The sequence below is a fragment of the Elephantulus edwardii genome, unplaced genomic scaffold (genome assembly GCF_000299155.1).
Source record: "Elephantulus edwardii isolate Elephantulus edwardi_28Jun2011 unplaced genomic scaffold, EleEdw1.0 scaffold00080, whole genome shotgun sequence".
Classification (NCBI taxonomy): domain Eukaryota; kingdom Metazoa; phylum Chordata; class Mammalia; order Macroscelidea; family Macroscelididae; genus Elephantulus; species Elephantulus edwardii.
This window is the reverse complement of record NW_006399830.1, coordinates 5,204,136-5,222,799: the sequence shown is the minus strand read 5'-3', so window position 1 is coordinate 5,222,799 and position 18,664 is coordinate 5,204,136. Positions and strand designations below refer to the sequence as shown.

Here is an 18,664-nt window from a genome sequence, read left to right as displayed (position 1 = left end):
ACACACACACACACACACACACACACACGAGGTATAGCTTTACTTGGCCTGTTTTGCAGCCAAGAGCAGAACTCTGTGGTTCTATGCTTCAATTTAGCCCATGTACTTACTAAGCACCTGCTGCATACCAAGCACAAAAGTTGTGGGCCTCCGGTCTTAAGAGATGTGAGGGACCCATGAGCCAGGAGCACTGCCATCCCCACTTTGGACTCATACAAGCTACTCCTCTGAACACCACAGCTGGTTCTCCATTATGAACATGTGCTGTGTACAGGCTGATGGAGTCTAGCAGGACTGTTATGAGCTTGTTGGTGCAGAGGATTAAGTGTTTGGCTGCTAACTGAAAAGGTCAGGGGTTTGATCTCACTGGCCGCTCTGCAGGAGAAACCTGAGGCCATCTGCTTCTGCAGAGATTACCGCCCTGAGACCACGGGGCACTTCTGTCTTACGGGGTCACTGCGAGTTGGAAATGACTGGCCACAGGTCTAGTTTTGAGGTTTCTGTCAGGACACCCAGGATGGGCAGCTAGGTACTCTCCTTCCCTGCTTCTGCACAGTCCTGGACGTTTAACGCCCACCCCCAAAGAGGTCATCACAAACGCCCCCTCTCCCATCTCACAGCAGCGGACAGTACAGCAGACCCTGCTCAACTTCGAACACGTTTCAGGGATAGATACCTGGTCAAACAGGTAAACAGTGACATCGTCAAAGAACGTCACAGCCTTCTTCTCCTTCCTCCAGGCCTCGCCGGGCGCGGGGTCCTCGGTGGCGGGGGCCGACGGCTTCAGCAGGCTCCGCAGGTGTCGGCTGTCGTCACTGTTGCTGAGGATCAGGGGCACGGGGTGCTCCAGCTCGTCCTCCGACTCGGAGCTCAGGCTGTGCAGGCTGTCGTCCGAGTCCTCGCTGCTCTCGTCGGCATCAATGCCGTCCTCGGAGAGGTCCAGCAGGCCTGAGATCCCCAGCTTCCCCAGGTACTTCCCTTCAACGTCCGGCTCCTTTAGCTTGAGGCCCTCTGTGTGGACGGACAGGCACTTGTCCATCATCAGGGCTGGGCCACTGGGGTGGAGGCCGGCGGTGGCATAGGCCAGCAGCTCGTCAGTGCTGGTCCCCGTGGAGGTGAGGTGGCAGGGGTGGTCTTCATGCGGCTCTGAGTTCAGCAGACTCCCTAGGGTGCCCCCCTCGCCTTCGGGGAGCAGTGCCTGACGGCAGACGCAAGACTCCCCGGGTTCCAGCAGCTCCCCGGGTTCTGACAGCTCCCCAGGTTTTGGAGACTCCCCAGGTTCTAGTACCTCCCTGGACACTGGCAGCTTCTCAGGCTCCAGCAGCTCCACTGCTTCTGGCCATTCCCCGGGTTCCGGCAGTAGCTCCCCAGCTTCTGGTTCCCCGGGTTTTGGAGACTCCCCAGGTTCTGGCAGCTCCCTGGGCTCTGGCAGATTCTCGGGCTCCAGCAATTCCCCAGGTTTTGGGAGTTCTGGCAGCTCCCTGGGCTCCAGCAGTTTCGTGTGCTCCAGCGGTTCCCTGGATTCCAGCAGTTGGGAATTCTGCAGAGGAGGCGGGCAGGTAGGGTCGGGCTGGCTTGTGGTTTCCTCTGCACCTTCCTGCTGCTCCGAGGGGCAGGGTGCAGGGAGGGATGCCGAGGCCGCAGCTGTTGCTCCAGCGGCCTCCTCGGACTTTTTCTCAGGCTCGGAGTCATTGTCAGAGAAGTAGGCCGAGTCGCGATACGAGCTCTGGGCTGCTGTGGCCATCTGCACGGTCACCTCTGCCCCACGGTGGCCCTCAGCAGCGTGTGAGATGACAATGACGGGGTTGGGGGGCAGGCCCTGGGGGCTGCCGTGGCCTGGTGCCGCAGGGTCGGCTTCTGGGGCATTGTCGGAGGCAGGGTGGAGAGTCCATTCAGGAGACTCCAGGTTCTCCGTCTCGTAGCCGCTGTCTGCGGGCTTGTCCGGAGGCAGGAGCTTCTGAGGCGTGTGCGCGCTGAGAGAGTCCAGGACCTCCTGCACATCCATGGAGTCTGGGGTCTCTGCAGACTGCTCTGACGTGGTGATGGGCGTGGACAGACTGTCCTCCAAAAGGCTGTCCTGGCTGGTCGAGTCTGATGACAGTGCGGACACTAAGCCTGTGTCTTTCGGGGCATCTGTGTGACTCAGGTGACTGAGAGCCTGAACTGTCTGCAACGGCAGACCTCCACTGGGGTGGTCTTCTGGGGGTGGCTGGCTCTGGGAGTCCTGCCTCAGATCTGGGAGACCACCCTCGGTGCCCTCCTTGCTGGGTAAGACACCACTGAGCCCGACAGTGTCGCTGGGGGTCAGTGTCAAGGGCTCTGCACACGGGTGAGTAGAGGCTGGCAGCCCCTCAACAAGGCCTTGTGCTTTGGCATCAGCCTGGAGACACTCAGGGGGGACAGTCACAGGGTCTGGATCTCCTTCTCGGCAGAGACGATCGTCAGGGACAGCAGGGTCAAGGGCCGGGGGCCTGGCTTCTCCCTGCCTCAATAGGGCATCTGGAGGGGCAGTGACCAGCGTCTTTTCTGCAGAGGTAGAAGGTAGCTGTACTTCCAGAGAAGACAGCGGGGAGATGAGGCCGTCACCCATGGGCCCAGTCCCATTTGGCCCGACACTCTCCAGGGACAGGGAGAAGCCTGGCGGGTTCTCAGGCAATGCACACTCAATGTCCACAGAGTTTCTGCGCGACGTTTCGGGCGGGCTCTCAGCAAAGCCAGCGTTTCTCAGCTCTGTCTGAAGGTCCTGGCCGGGTTCCTTGCCAGACATGGAGACTTTCAGTAGGTTCTTCTCTTGAAGGAAGAGAAAGTTTTCTGACAGTTCTTGAAGGTTCAGCGGATCAAAATCATTTTGGTGCATGAGGTCAGCAGGTAATCCGAGAGGCCCGAGGCCAGTGAGCTTGTGGGGAGCTTCTGCCTCCAGATGAGATGGGAACAGGGGCTCGCTTGGTGTGGCCGGCTTTAAGTCGGCCTGAACTCCATCCAGTTCCAGCAGGTCCAGCAGCTTGTGGTGGCTCGGCAGGTCCTTGGCCTTGTCCAAGTCACTGAATATATTGTTGAAAGGGCTTTCGGGGCCCCCAGCAACAACATGCAGCTCCTCAGGGATGCTGGAGTCCTGGGGGTCGGAGCTGGTCTGGAAGAAATCCTCCTCAGTGCTGGACCCCTCAAATTCCAGATTCCTGAGGGCCACAAACTGGGAGGTGTCATCGGCGGCCCTCTCGGGGTGAGCCGCCTCCGCCGACAGCAGCGTCACGGGGTAGTCGAGCTCCAGGTGGCTGCCGCTTTTCTCCTCTAACTGGATGTAGTAGTCGCTTCCCACGGACAGGTTGTGGGCGTCAAACACGGGGACCACGCCAGGGGCCCTGAGCGGGGCGTCCTGGCCACTCTCGTCCTGCCTGCCGGGCCCGGGCTCAGAGAGCGAGCTCTCGAAGACTTCCACTGGGAAGAAGATGCTGGTGTAGGACAGGGCCTCGTCCGGGTGCCCGCGGCCACGCTCATCAAAGTGGTCATGCTTCGCTGCCTCCCAGACATACTCGAAGCTGAGGCCCTGGCTGGTCTCGGTGACCGTGAGCACCTCTTCCATCTCGCGCCCAAGCCGGTCCCGGGCGAAGTGGTCGAGGATGGGGAACGCCGCGCTGCCGGATGTGTCCCGGGCGTGGGTGTTGGGCTTCAGTGCGTTCCACTGCTGCTCGAAGTCCACCTCTGGGTCACGCTGGCTCTGCAGGCGCAGGTACGTCAGCAGCCTGTGCACGTCCTCGGCGGCCGGCCTCTTGTCGGGGGACAGCCAACACAACTGCAGCACTTCGTACCTGGGGACACGGGAGAGGGCGTTAGGGCGCCTCTGAGAAAACCCTGGAATATGCTAAGCGAGTGCACCCTCAGAAGGTCCAATCCCTACCAGTCACATCGCAGTGCCATCAATCAGAAGGAGCACACGAAGGGACAAAGAATTTCACTTGTAATTTTGTGGTTTTTGATTCTGAAGCATTTCTTAACATGGCGCTCCAATTCTTTTGCTCTTTCTGTCCTGTTCCTACATTTATCTACTCACTACATTTAAGCATGTCTTTATCCTCTCTACGTTTTTCTCATGATTTGAGTGAAAGTTTACAAAGCACTCTGATCTTCTACTCAACAATTCATTCAGACAGGTTTTGCACAGACAAGAAACTGGCTTTGCACAAATCACCACATCATACACATGAACTGTAATGGCCAACAACGGCTGACTCTTTCTCTGTGTCTGCATGTTGTTATTGTTTCGTGCTGTTGAGCTGCCTGCAACTCACAGCGACCCTACGCACCACAGCTCTGAAGCCGGCCCTGTCCTGAGCTAGTCTCACGCACTCCGACACACCTACTCCCATTACCCAGTTACTGTATCACTCTATTTCAGCCAGGGTCTTCCTCTCCGGTGCTGTCCCCTTTCCAAACATGATGTCCTTCTAGAACCTAGACTGAAAGCCAGGTACGAGGTAACAGGGTGCCTGTGTATGGATGAGTGGGTTCTGGTGACTTTTCCCTCAACTTTCTACTGTAGTGTATAATGAGATCCTTTTTTATAATCAGAAAACCCTATATAACTATTGTGAAGTTATTCCCTGCCTCTGAATCAAACGTGTAAGAGTACGTGAGAACAGAGGTGAATATGAAGCTGTCACAGGTGAAGGCACCCCAGGGAGTTCACGCTCACTGTGTAGGTTACTCTCATTCATCTTCTGTCTGACTGAGCTCTTGCACAGAACACATCCTTTACACAACTGCTGACTGCTGGACTCGGCAAGAACAAGTGCTAAATAACTCACAAGTAGTTACAATCATAAAGAATTGTTCTCATAGGCAGACTCTTGTGGTTGCGTATGAATCAGTTGGAAACAACTCTTTAATGACACACCAGCAGGTTGTCAGTGGCAGCAAATCGCACAGGAGACTGGCCATCCTTCTCTCAAGGAGCAGCTGGTGGATTCGAACAGCACAATTCCTCACCACTAAGCCACCAGGTGCAGAAATAGCTCTAAGAAGAAATTAACAATTGGTACATAGTCTGTCCATTTGCTGTACAGAGGGAACTTGTGGTTGCTGTGATGCTAAACACTGTGACACTGATGTGTCAAATGCAATAATGGTCACCCATGGGAGACAGTGTTTGGTGGAGATCCCAGACTAAAACAAGCGTGGAAGCAGGAGTGGCATCACTTCTGAAATAGCTTGCCTCTGGAAACTCGATGAATGCGGAGAAATGATGAAAGTTATATAAGCATTCAGGACTTTCATAGGGTCGCTAGGAGTCGCCTATGACTTGACGGTATGTAACAACAAAAAGCAACAAGCCATCAGAGTCCTCTTTAGAAGTACGGCATCATCATCATCATCATTTTTTAAATGAAGAATAATAAGTTTTCTCTAACAAGTACTTATGTGCATTTCTGTGACTATTTCAAAATGTAAACAATAAAAAAGTGATTTTTTAAAAAAATAAATAAACGTTTTCTTTTATACTGGGTTACTTATATTCACTCCTTAAAACAACCTATCATATAAAATCAAAAGAGCAGCATTTTCCCCAGAGCAAAGCCCGAAGTCAGGAAGCAGTAGAACAGAAGGATGCATGGAAATGAGAAATACAGGGAAGAAGTGGGAGGAGCACGATTATACTTGTGGGGATTGGAAAACAAACCAAATAAGTACGGATGGCTGAACAAAAACTCAATTTGCTTTGTTAACTTTCACTTATATCACAATAAAAAATAATTTTTATACTATCCATGCGTTGTCTCACATATTCACTATAATTTGTATAAAACACCTCATTAACTCTCAGGATGAACCCACATGCCTCTGAGTAGCCATGATTCTGGCTTCAAAGTAAACACGCTCAAGAGATGGGGGTGGGGAACAAACTAAAAAAACCCACTTCAATAAAAAAAGAAAGTAAATTCCCCAAAAAGCTCCCTTTTCTAATTTGTTGATGGAAATTTTTTTCTTATTGTATGAAACACATATGCTTTTCTTTACTTTAAGTTCGTTCCCCCCCATCAGAAACACCATGGAAATGGGGCTTTTCCTTCCTTTTGGAAGGTAAGGGCAGACAAGCGGGTACAGACCATCTATCAGAGTACGGCTGCTCTAGCTGGGGCTTTGGAAGCTTCGTCTCTCGCTCTCTGATGACCTGGTTGAGAACTTCGATGTTGGAAAGGAGTGAATATGGCTGGGCAGCATTGTTAAAGAGCTCCCAAAGTGTCACGCCCAGGGACCTGTGGACAAAAGAAGAGAGTTATTTCTTTTCTTCCTGTAGAACCGTGAGGTTCGAATCCACCAGATGCTCTTCTGCTGGAGAAGGAGGGGCAATCTCCTCCTGTACCAGTCAGATCTGATCAGACGGTACACACACACACACACACAAAATAAATAAAATAAAAAAAATATTTTAAAAAAGGAAAACAAAACAAAAACCCACTAAACTTCTTCAGTCCGAACCTTGAAGCAAGCAGTACCTTCTTCCTGGCACAAATGTTATCAAGAACAGAGAACCATTCTAGGTACTAAAGGTTTGAGACACCGTCAGGGACAGTAGGGAAGTTTATTTACATTAGACTGAGGGGAGAAAACAGAAACAGGCATATGAAATACGACAAATCACAAAGGTCATCCCTGACTTGGTGGCATTCAAGTATTAACACAGTGAAACTTGGTTTGACTTTGGGAAAATAACTTAATCTGTCTCAACTTGTTTACATCCCTAATTTAACTTCTTTTTCACTCTCTAGGCCCCTTCCAAAAGAAACCCTCTTCCAGCACCTGTCACTGATGGCTGCATTCTTCAGAGGAAACCAAGCAAGGGCTTTCTACCGCCTCTTCACATCTTTGTTGAGGTCCCTCTGAAAGGGCTCCGAGAAGAGCAGACCTGTCTCCTGCCTCAAGCATTTGAGCTCTAGTCTATTCCATTTCTTCCTAGACAAGATCATCAGCCATCTCCTCGGAAGCCCGGATAGTCAACCTTTCTGGTGCCACTGGCTTTAGTGTCCTCGAGTATCATCACCAGGCCTCCTTGTTCTGGAAGGAAACTGCTGGCAGTTGTTAGCAATTCTTTACCCACTGAGCCTTGAGGGTCCCTCATGCACTTGCCTCCCTCCTCTGTTCACTCCCTGGCAGGCTGCATGGGATGACTACTGCTGACACTGTCACCACTGACTTCACAAACCATCAATGACATGCCTGCTGTGGAAAGGCAGGCCAAGGGTACATGCCAATCCCTTGGCTAAGAATAATGAAGATAATGCATTAATCATTGAAACATCTTTATGAGGGATCTAAGAGCTGTTAAGACAGAAAAGCATCACAGGATAAAACTGTGAACTTGGGGAATGAATGGAACACTCACACGACCTTGGCCCTAGGGTACTTGCCAACTCACAGACTTAGTTGTGCGTTCCTAGTTACATCACTTGGTATGATGGTGGACAAGCCAAAGCCTTTGGATAGGACTAGGTAGGCTGATCTCACAGAAAGACCTCCTCATGGGAGAAAGAACCCTTCCTGGAAATAAAGACAAGATGCTGGTGTGGTAGACGCCACACAACTACCTGGTCCTGAGACCTACAGCCCCCAATCACATCACCTGAATGGTTAAAAAACTCTCCAAGCATTATGCTGAGTGACCTAACCCAGTCTCATAAGGACAAATACTACGTACGACCATTATTGTAAAATTAGAAGGATAACTAGTAAAACATATATGGAGACCCAAGGGCATAAGGGGTAGGAGCAGAGGGGTGAGAATGGGTAGGGGTGAAACCACAGTGTTGTACAATTTGGTGGGGGGAAGGAAGGGGTGAAGGAAACGGGAAGGATCTGGAGGGGATGTGAAAAGACAGAAAATGATGGGCAATGTCCAATGGTGATTAATTTTATAAAACATGGGAATGATTGTATGAAACACAACGTGAATGAAAACTAGTGTGAAACACAATGAACTTTGTAAGCAAACTAATATAAAGTGAAAAAACAAACAGACAAACAAACAAAAAACAACACACACCTCCAACCATGAGAAAACAAAAACACATCACTCCACCTGGCCATGTGAAGTCTTGGATCAGTAGGTCCCCTGTACAGGGTAGGATATTCTGGTACCCATTTCCAAAAACCTTCCCCCAAAATAGAAAAGTCTCCAGGGAAACACACACACACACACACACACACACCCATCACAAACCAGTAGGAAAATAAGCCACAGACTTCAGGTGACAGAACTAGCTGACAGAGATATCCTAATTCCTAACAAGACTCTAAGACCAGTTTTTAATAACAGAACTTCTAAAAAATCAGGAAATGTCAACAGTTGAACTAGAAACCCTCAAAAGAGGTTTAAGTAAGATTTGACAGAGTTAAAGAGAATTAGTAGCTGGAACACAGGTCAAAAAAATTAGCCATAGAGGCATAAAGGGTCAAACAACTGTATTATTTAGTTATATTTGCTGAGGAAACAGAAAAAGGAAAATTAAGAGACAGCAGGCAGAGGTCTAACATCTGCATAATTAGACTTTCAAAAGGAGGTAATATTTGGAGCACAGGTGATATCTGAAGGGTAAGGGATGAGAATTTTATGTTGAATGAGGAAAACATCAACCTACAGATATGAAAACGCCAAATAAATGCAAAGTAGATTATTCTGAGAAATGTACATCTATAATTATGAGGTTTCATAGTGAAATCTCAATAAATGAAAACTAAAGAGCAGTGAGCGAGAAAAAGTTCAATGTTCTTCGGAGTTTAGGTAGACTTATAGCTGACTTCTCAACAATGGAAGTCAAAAGACAGCAGAAGGTAAGAGAATACGCCGTCCCCTTTTCCTTATGAATCAGGGAAGTCTCTCTCAGGGAGGAGTGATAGGGAATGGCAAAGGACACACTGACAAAGGAGATTAATCAGAACTGGCTTTGACAAGCACTGTGGCAACTGGACAATTAAAACAGACATTCGGGGGTGGGAGAAGAAGAACGAACTGGGGAGGAGGGTAGAGAAAACAGTGCAACAATGAATGAATGAGAACCCAAAATCTCTGTAAATGTTCATGAAAACTAATAAAATTTAATAATAAAAAAAACCACAGCAGAAGGATATATTCAATAACCAGAGGAAAAAAGAACTGCCCTCTGGTGACAATGTATTTAAAAAATGAAAACCAAAAAGATTTAAAAAAACCCAAAACAGCAAAAACAAACAAAAATAACAAGATTTTCTTACTAGCAGATTTCCCAGCAAAGGAAATTCTGCAAGGCAAATGGAGTGCAACCCCAGAGGGAAATGTCTGAGATTTTAAATAAAAGAAAAATGAAGAAAAGTAGTTATTTGATTAAATAGGTACATTTAAACAAATATTGATGCTCAAAACACATTAATAATGTTCATGGGATTAAAATAAAACATTAAAATACCAAACAATAGCATGAATATTGCCTATTTCTTGTGTAAATTTTTAAACAGAGCCAAGTATTCTGAAGTCTCTATATTACTGAGAAAGAGAGTAAAAATACAGATTAATATTACACTAAGATAAGTGAAATAGGTGTTTTAATTTCTGGAGTAACCAAGAAAAGCACAGAAACAGTATATAACATCACAAGTAAGAGGGGTAAAAAATACAGCTTAATTTTTTTTAAAGTCCAAAAAAGAAACCAAGAAGAGAAAAACAGAAAAAAAAAATGGATAATAACACACAATAAAATGGTAGACAACTGTAAGAAAAACTGTGAGCCAAAGATTTACATCTTTTCATCTTCCAACACAGTCCAGGCCCTGGTGTTTTCTCATACACCTCAACAAATACGCAGCTAACACCTATGATTGATCTCCCAAGGGCAGCTGGTTCCTGCTTTTATGGAGCTTATTACTACAAATGGGCAAGAGAGGCAGTATTTTTAAAAGCTATTTCTAGTATAAAAATGATCAACCTTAGATAGCAGTGAGTTGTCTTCTTGGCATCCCTGAGCCATATTTTTCACCAATTATTTTTATTTTCTCCAGTAAAATTTTATCTTGGGATTTTAAAGAACAGAGAAGTTAGATTTTTATTCATTCATTGTTGCACATTTTACCCTCTCTCCCTTCCTCAGTCCACTTTTAAAAAAAATATTCATTCATTATTACACAATTATCTACCTCCCCCCAGTCTTCTTTGCAATGATACACCTCTTATTCTGGGTTTTTGTACGTATAGTGTCTAATCATATATTCCTTTTTGATAGTTCTTCCCTTCATCCATCTGTTCCTTCACCAAAGACATTCAGATGGCAAACACAGGAAGAAATGTTCAAAATCCTTAGCTATCAGAGAGATGCGAATCAAAACAACTACGAGATAACATCTTACCCCTGTAACAGCAGCAAACAATAAATGCTGGAGAGGTTATGGTGCGATGGGAACCCTTATTTACCACTAGTGGGAGTGTGAAATGGTACAACCACTATGGAAGGTGGTTTGACGGTTTCTCAAAGCAATGGCACTACTGGGAATATATCATAAAGAAACCAAACCACCATCCAAACAGATATCGGCAAACCCATGTTCACCGCCGCATTATCCACAATAACAAAGAGATGGAAGCAATCCCTGAGCCCTTTTGCTCCTCTGTCCTCTAGGATTACTTCCCATTAAGAAGACCCTAAACAAGGAGCTAACATGCCTACGGAAACTCTGTGAACTCTGATAAATGCTGATAGTTAACAGAAAGGCTTCAGGCCTCTTGTTCATAAGGTCACCATGAGTCGTGCTCGACTAGAAGGCAACCAACAACAACAAACAAGAAAGAGATCAGGACTTAGGGAAACAAAAGTTCAGGAAAGGGTAAACACATACATACCAGATATTGCTGTATTTAGTTTGTTCTGCAGTAAGTAACCTGTCCTGAAAGCTGGTTACTAATTCTGGAGCCGTCCACCGCAGAGGGAAAACTTTCTTATCATCGGCTTCAATATAGTCCTCCTGTTTTATGAAAAAAACACAGAATTTCAGCAAAATCATACTTTCTGTGCAGTGAAAAGAGATTTTATTCCAAGCTATTATCTCAAAAAAATCTATCAGGAAAAGGAGAAAAAACCAAAATGTGGGCACGAAGAGAGACTTTCTGGCCAGAAGTCTGCTGGGCACCCTCAGCTGGTCTCTGAGCCAAGGTCTTGCAGTGTTTGGACAAAGAGAAAGACGCAGGTCCTTCGCCTTCACGGGCAAGTGGTGATGCTATTCATCCAGTCAATGAGTATGAGCACAGAGCTGAGAGTTTGCAGGCACTCAGCAAACACACCCAGCCCTTTTTCTTATACCACGCCCGCCAACCTCGGGGACAAGGACTCAATGAGATAATGTTGGCAAGGACTTCAGAGGGCACAAGTGCTCAAGACACTAGGGCCAGTGTGCAGACAAAGCAACAAGTCATATCTGAAGAGTAAGCTTTAATACAAAGCCCTCTGAAAAGAGTCTCTGACTTGGTCTTTGGGACAATCTTGTAAGACAGGAGAGGGATCCTCAAACCATGGCTTAGAAAATGGAAGTGAGGAAGTTTCCCTAAGACCTGACCAGGACGTCCACGGATATGTGCACTTATGTGTGAACATACACACACGTGCACACACAATCTCATAGGTTGCCTCACTTCTAGGGCGTGGTTGTGGGGGAATATTTAGAAAAAATTTAAAAAGCAAAATTTCAAGCTTACTGAACTTAAGTGGAAATCTGACTGAACAGGGGATGGGGAATATTATATTTATATAGACGTAGAACAATCAGTGCCGGCAACGTGCACCTTCAGGTCTACCATTTTTCAGACAGAGCATCTGGAAAGCTGATGCAAACCCCACAGCAAACAGCTCGACAGACCCCATATCAGAAACCAGCACTGCTGGTCTGTACCAGGAAGCCAGCGACAAATCCTTCTCCAAAGAACCGCTGTCACCACGAGTCTCACCCTCCTCCGCCACAGACAGAGTGGGATTTCCATGTGACAACATCATGACCTGAAATGAAATGAGAAGGGCGAAATCCCACTCAAAGCTTTGTTTTACCTTGTACCTGCTGAATCCAATTCCATAGTCTCCCACCTTCACGTTTAAGTCAGAGGTAAGGTAACAGTTCCGCAGGGCCAGGTCACTGAAAACAGAGAGTGGTGTGAAGACCAGGATGGGGAGAACCAGAAATCCGAGAAAGGTAACACGGAACTATGGGAAGAGGCTTTCTCCTGTAATCAGTATACTCAACTCCTGGCTTAACGATTACGGTCTTAACAAATTTTCATAGACAAAGCATTACATGCCTATCATACTCTACTGACTTAAATAATGGAGATTGGGTATTTGTTTATCATAACCTGTATTAACTGAGGAATAGTATAGTAGGAGTCTATCCATAAGGCTAGTAAAGTTATCATTTTAAAGTAAAAGCAAACCCACGGCTATCATGTTGATGGGCCATGGTGACGGTACAATGTGACTCTCACAGTGTAAGACGTTACAGGGTCTCCAAGGCTGCAGAGTTGATGGGAATGGTGACTGTCCACTGTGAGTCTCACAGTGTAAGAGGTTACTGGGTCCCCAAGGCTATAAATCTTAATGGGAGTTGGTTTTTACCGTTGAGTCAGAAGCGACTCATAGCTGATCCTCCAGCGAGTTTTCAGAGGCAATAAAACTGTATGGGAGAAGACTGCTCATTTTCCTCCCATGCAGCAGCTGGTGGATTTGAACTGTGTACCTTCGTGCTGGCAGTGCAATTCTTTACCAGTAAGTCACCGGTGCTCCCTAATGGGAGTAGACTGGTCCAGTTTTCTCGCACAGAGCGGCTGGCGGGCACAAACTGCCAACCTTCCGGTCAGTAGCTGAGCGTTCTGACCACTGCCCCACTTCACAGATGTAAAAATTAAGGAACATGAGCGTTTAAGTGGAAGGTGTTTCTAAGTCTGAGCACCATCCTCGATTTTGGGAATAAAACTTGCTGTTGCTGAGTCACTTCTGGCTCAGAGCCCCTCCATCACGTTTCTGAGGTTGAAATCACAATGGGAGGAGACCGTCTACGCCTCCCACTTGGAGCTGCTGGTGGGTTCAAACTGTTAGAGTGTTTAAGTTAGCAGTGCGACACCCCCAATGGACTACACACCAGAGCTCCCCAATACCAGTAATATCAAGATAGTTAAAAATCCTAAGGATCAATACTTCCAACTTTCCCATGGGTTCCACTTCAGCAGCTTACATAGAGAGGACCCTACACACAAACCAATGTCCACACATCACATTCTGAGAAGCTGGGCTTCCTGACAATTGCACTCATGGTCAGTTACGTTGAGAAATAGCTGAGAGGAGAACAGCTGCGTCCCTCCCCTTCACCACGAACTTGGCAGCACTGGTGAAGTTCACAGCATGCCACGCAGGGCCAGCCAGTGCTGAGAGACCACCCATGCAGACGGCTCGGGCACATCCACGTGGCTGCTGTGACGTAACTGCAGATAATACGACACTCTTCTTTCCCCTCCACAACAACCCTGTGAAGTGCTGTTCTTCTCTGTAAACGGAAGGAACTTTGCTGGCATCACAGACAGACTCATGCCTCATCCTCACTCGGCACAGGCTGCCCTGACCCAGGATGGGTGCCTTGCTTGCCCTCTGTGAGGGGAGCGGGTCTCAGGATGGCGCAGGTGTATAGGGGAAGACGTAGGACTCTGTCACAAACAACATAGCAACTTGCAGTCTTCACAGATCTGGCCACCGGAGGACAGGGAGGGCAGGAAGTGAAAACACAGAGTCAGACCCTTCTAGCCACCATGCGGTGACTACAGCCACAGCTGGGCGCTGGGTGAGTTCTGACAGCAGGGTTGTGAGCACCCTAGACAAGCTTGTCTAGGGTCTCTGGCAACCTTGCACAGCTTGCTGTGAGAGCAGAATGGAAAGCCAGGTATTACCACTGAGGCAGGTCTGGGGCAGCAGCAGAGGGCTGGCTCAGCACCACTGAGAATATGGCCCCCAGGGCATCTGGAACCTTTCACTTGGGCCCCATCAAGCAACTCCTGGGTAACAGGAGGCCCGCCTCACTTCTTCAGACTCTCTCCGGCCAGCTGTTCAATGTAGACTGTGACACAAATCAAAGGTGTACGTTAGATACAAGGATGGTTATTATGTGTGCAAAAGGCCTTTAGCTCTCATTTTAAAAGCAGGTGTCAAAGAGTCCAAGAATGTACTGCACTGGCAAATCAGCTGCAAAGGACTTTTTAAAACAGTAAAGTTCAAGGAAGTCACTTTGAGGACTAAGGTGCCCCGACCTATGGTATTTTCTATCATCTCCTATCGTGAGAAGGCTGGACCATGAACAAGGAAGACGGCAGAGCAATGTGGCTTACAGTGTTGAAGAGAATACTGACTATTCCACGGATCTGTCTTGGAAGCAGCATGGCCAAGGTGAAAGCTGGGAGACCCTCAACGAGATGGACAGACAACGGCAGCAACAACGGGCCCCAGCACAGCAGAAGCTGTGAGGTGGCGTGGGATAGGGCCGGGTTTGTGTTTGTGGTACATGGGGGGTTGTCAGGGGTGGGAATCAACCCATGGTTACCTGACAGCACAGAGTTCTATTCCAGTCCCCACTGGTATTCTCGGGAAAAGCACCAGATAATGAGCAGTCAGTCACCAGGCAGGAAACAATTCGGGGGAATTCCTACAAGCCTGCCCTGAACCTCAACACACACCCCTTCCATGTTTCCAGCACTTCCGGTTTGGGGGAAGGCTCAGTCCTACAACTTAGGGACTTAAACAAATTGGAGCCTTAATTTATTAACATGTTAAATAAGAACTATGTCTGTCACGGCAGAATGTTGGAATGTTCAAGAAACACAAAAGTGCCATATAGATTTAAGGTAATGATATCAAAGCTGGTGAAGAAACACACACTCCAAAGGCCAGCAACACGAAGAGCTAAGGATCAGAATGACAGAGAAGCATAACCTCTAAACAACTGGGCGACTCTTGACGTCAATGGCTCTCCTGGGTCAGGAAATACAAACATATGCCCAGTATACTGTCCTCTCAAGCTGAAAAACAGGTCCAGTGACAAGGCTGCCTGGTGACAAGGCCTCAGGAGGGAGTCCTAGCTGGTCAATGCTCACTGACAGCACCCTGGCTCTGCTTCCGGGGAAACGAGGCTGGTGGGTGGGGCTGATGGGCGCAAGGAGGTGGGAGGCGGCAATGTCCCGGACACAGGCTACAGCTGGACTCCATGGCCCAGGCCTTCTGAAAATGCTCCACACCTGTTTGTGTTAGTCTGGAGTTCCAGCCTGAACCACGGGGTCACCATGGACCAGGTAACAAGGACAACAGTTTATGGCAACTACCTGTACTTCCTTGAGTAGCCAGAGTTCCGGACAAAAAGAGCCACAAATTGGAAGTCAAATGCTATCTAGTCTACAACAGTCCTTCTGGGTAAAGATTATCTCCTTTTATAGAAGAATGAGATGGCTTAAGTAACACAGCTTACATGGGTAAAACTAGAGATAAGTGAGTTCTAACTTCAACCCCAGTCGCTCTCTGCTCATCACACAGGCTGCTGACGGCAGCCATGGGGTGTAAGTATAAGCCTAATCACCCCGGGACTGTGCAGATGACTGCTCTAAAGTAGATGGTGGAAGATTCTATCGAGGACCCTGTTAAGACAAGCCCGTGGCCAAGGCTCTTGAAAGCTCCCTCCCCTGCTCACTGGGGCAGCTCTTAGTGGGAGAACACAATTTACTCTCTTACAACAAACATTCAATGAGCAGTCAGAGGAGCCCGGTAGCCTCTGGCTACAGAGATGGCCTTCTGATTAGATCCTGATTAGGCCTCCGTCTGCAGTGTGGTCACTACTGATGCTGGTGATGAAACTGCATGAAGCCTTCAGTCCTCCGGTTCCTCCAGAGGTGGGCAGCCTGGCCTTTGCGGGTTACCTGTGAAAAACCATCACACTAGACAAAAGAAAGCATCAGTCTCCAGAGGCTGTCAGCGGACAGCCCCGGGCTCTGCTCCTGGAGAGAAAGGGACCACGTGCGGGGAGGGGGCCCACATTCACCCAGCCTTTTGCCCTGGATCATTTCCCAGACAGAGCGCTGATGTCTCTGGGCCTGCGGTGGGAACGGGGATCCGAGTCGGAGGATGCAGATGGAATTTTGCAAGCAGAGGTGAGCAGAGCTCAGACTGCACAGCAATCAGCCGGGTCTGGACTCTGGCCAATTACCAAGCCGCACATGGGCAGAGAGACCCAAGTAGCCTGTGGCTGACTAGATGCTCTAAATGGTGAGTACAGATCGACTCTGCTCACTAACTGGGCATTCAGATGACATTCCCCAAGGCTTTGGGAAGAGGACTCCTCCAGCCATGGTCTGATGTCCAACACCACAATCAAGCCTGCTGTTGGTAGGTGTGAGGTTGGTTCCAACACAACCCTGCCGTTCCCACGCCATCTTCACAACTGCTGACCAGCTGGAGCCCACGGCTGCAGCCGCTCTGTCAGTGCATCTCACTGGGGGGGTCTCCTTTATCGCGGACCCTCTGTGTCCTCCTGATAACAAGTCTTGCCGTCCTCACTTCTGAGGGGCACCCTGGCTGCACTTTAAGCCACATCTGCTTGTTCCCGCAGTCCACAGTACTCAGTACTCTGCCAACACCCACTTAGCTGCCTGCCAGCCAGAGCTCTGTGCTATGGCAAAGCGGTGGTCGCTCAGATACCATTGCTATGCCAGGTTTCCGCTGCATGTGTGAGCTCAGGCGCAGCCCAGCATGGGACCCTGAGCCTCTGCCTTCACTTCCTCATCAGAAATGTGGAGGGAAATAACCATGTCCACCCGAGAAGAGGAGTCAAGGGGAAATAAGGTCACACACACTTGGAATGCAACATGGCACATAACAATGAATCAGTTCTAACTGTATTTTTTAGAGATTCTTTTCTAGTTTGTATTTGAGTGTGGGAAAATGATGGGACTAGCAGAGTCTCTGGTTTCTGATTTTAATGAAAAAGGACTGGTATTCCACCACTTGGAGTGCTATGTGCTGAGTTTGAGTGAACAGTCTTTATCGTCATGAAGCTGTTCTTTGCTCTCAGAGATTTAAGCCTAGGACAGCTGCTGGGGTGAATCCAGCACTACTGGCACCGCACAGCGGTTTTCCTCTTACTGGCGTAATGGGTTACGTGGACGAATTCGCTCTAAACCCACCCCGAGGTGCCTGGAATACACCTCCCCTGCTCTTCGCCACACACCGCTTGCTGCAGTTTTCAAACATTTGTTTATAAGCTTCCACAAGAACTGTCCACAATTTTCTTTTTTCTATCATCTTTTGCTACTGAAGTTATGTTGGTGTCATAACACGAGCTACCGAAATGCCCACGTTTTTTGTGGGCTGGGAAAGCTGAGATACACCAGAAGATTAACTAACTGCAAGCCAAGCCAAAGCCCACTGGACCCAGGGCAGCTATTAACGGAAAGCTCTTTACTCACTTGCCTGGTCGCTTTGAGCTACGTGGGCTGGCTAGAATTTCTACCAATTTCTTCTCGGAGGTTTAAACTACTTTTAAATTGGTTCCTTTCCCCTGCTGCCTTTCCTTTCTTTGTGAAATATTATCACTGGAGTTAGAAAAGAAGAGACAATCTTGCCGCCAACACCTTTTCCAATTAAAAGCAGGAGATAAAAAATATCCATGAGTAACCACCACATAGAGTCCTAGTCGGCTTTCTTTATAGGAGAGTTTTCCCTCCCAACCACCCTGGACAGTCCTGCAAACGTGACCAGAGACAAAACCCAAGACCATCTGTGAAAACATGATGCTACACAGGGGAGGGGGTGGTGAGGAGTCACTGCTTAGGGGGGACTGAGTTTCAGGGTGAGTGATGAAAAGCTGGTGAAGGCTGTGGGGATGCCGTATAGTATGGTGAATGCAATTAATGCCACCAAATGACACACTTTACATGGCATTTTTGTTACATAGGTTTGCTTTAATTATCAAGACATTCTGTAAACAGGATTCAGTGTGTGTTGGATGTTGTGTGAACACACTTCCAGACAAGCAGTGCAGAGAATGGGCCAGGGAGCTGCCTGTCGCTTCGACAAAGGACTGTGTGATAACTGTCTCAGCCTCCTGCACAGCTGCCGGTCCTGGGTGGTGGTGGTGGTCTTTAGGCTCCCCTGTAGCCTCCTTTTCTTCCTGTTGCCCCCCTACCCTCTGTTCAGACCCGGGGGTTGCCTTTCCAGTCCCATTCCCCTGGGACCACACTGCAGGAACTGTGCCCACTGTGATGACCTGGCCAGGTGGGACAAGAGCCCTGGGGTGCTTCCTCCTTTTTGGGTCTGTTGGTATCTGCAGGGATTGACTGCTGTAGACAGGCCCTGGGATCTGTTCCCCAAGACAACCCTAGGCCTGGACAGATGGTAGACCAGTGAGCCAGGGAGGCAGACAGTGCCAGGATCCCAGGACAGCATCAAGTGCCCCTTTGCTCTGCTCTCTGGGTTTTCTGAGTGATCTCGTCATCTATTGGGGCTGTGGGTGCACAGATGGAGTCAGATCTCGCCCAGATGGACATACATGACATTCACAAACCCACGGGCGCTGGGCTCGAAGGAGTCTCTCTGGTGTTTCAGGGTCTTACAAGCTTTGTGTTTGACAGGGTTCAGTC

General features: G+C 48.3%; 1 protein-coding gene across 1 annotated transcript in view; it reads right to left on the bottom strand.

The window, feature by feature from the left end:
* LMTK2 (lemur tyrosine kinase 2) overlaps positions 1 to 18,664 on the bottom strand; it is an 88,604-nt gene that overhangs the window by 5,740 nt on the left and 64,200 nt on the right. Inside the window, exons 8-12 of the mRNA XM_006889631.1 lie at positions 12,054 to 12,138; positions 10,859 to 10,980; positions 6,102 to 6,251; positions 1,516 to 3,806; positions 677 to 1,248 (exon numbers count right to left, since the gene is read on the bottom strand). Coding sequence (XP_006889693.1) covers positions 677 to 1,248; positions 1,516 to 3,806; positions 6,102 to 6,251; positions 10,859 to 10,980; positions 12,054 to 12,138 — 3,220 coding nt within the window. The remainder of the gene's footprint in view (positions 1 to 676; positions 1,249 to 1,515; positions 3,807 to 6,101; positions 6,252 to 10,858; positions 10,981 to 12,053; positions 12,139 to 18,664) is intronic.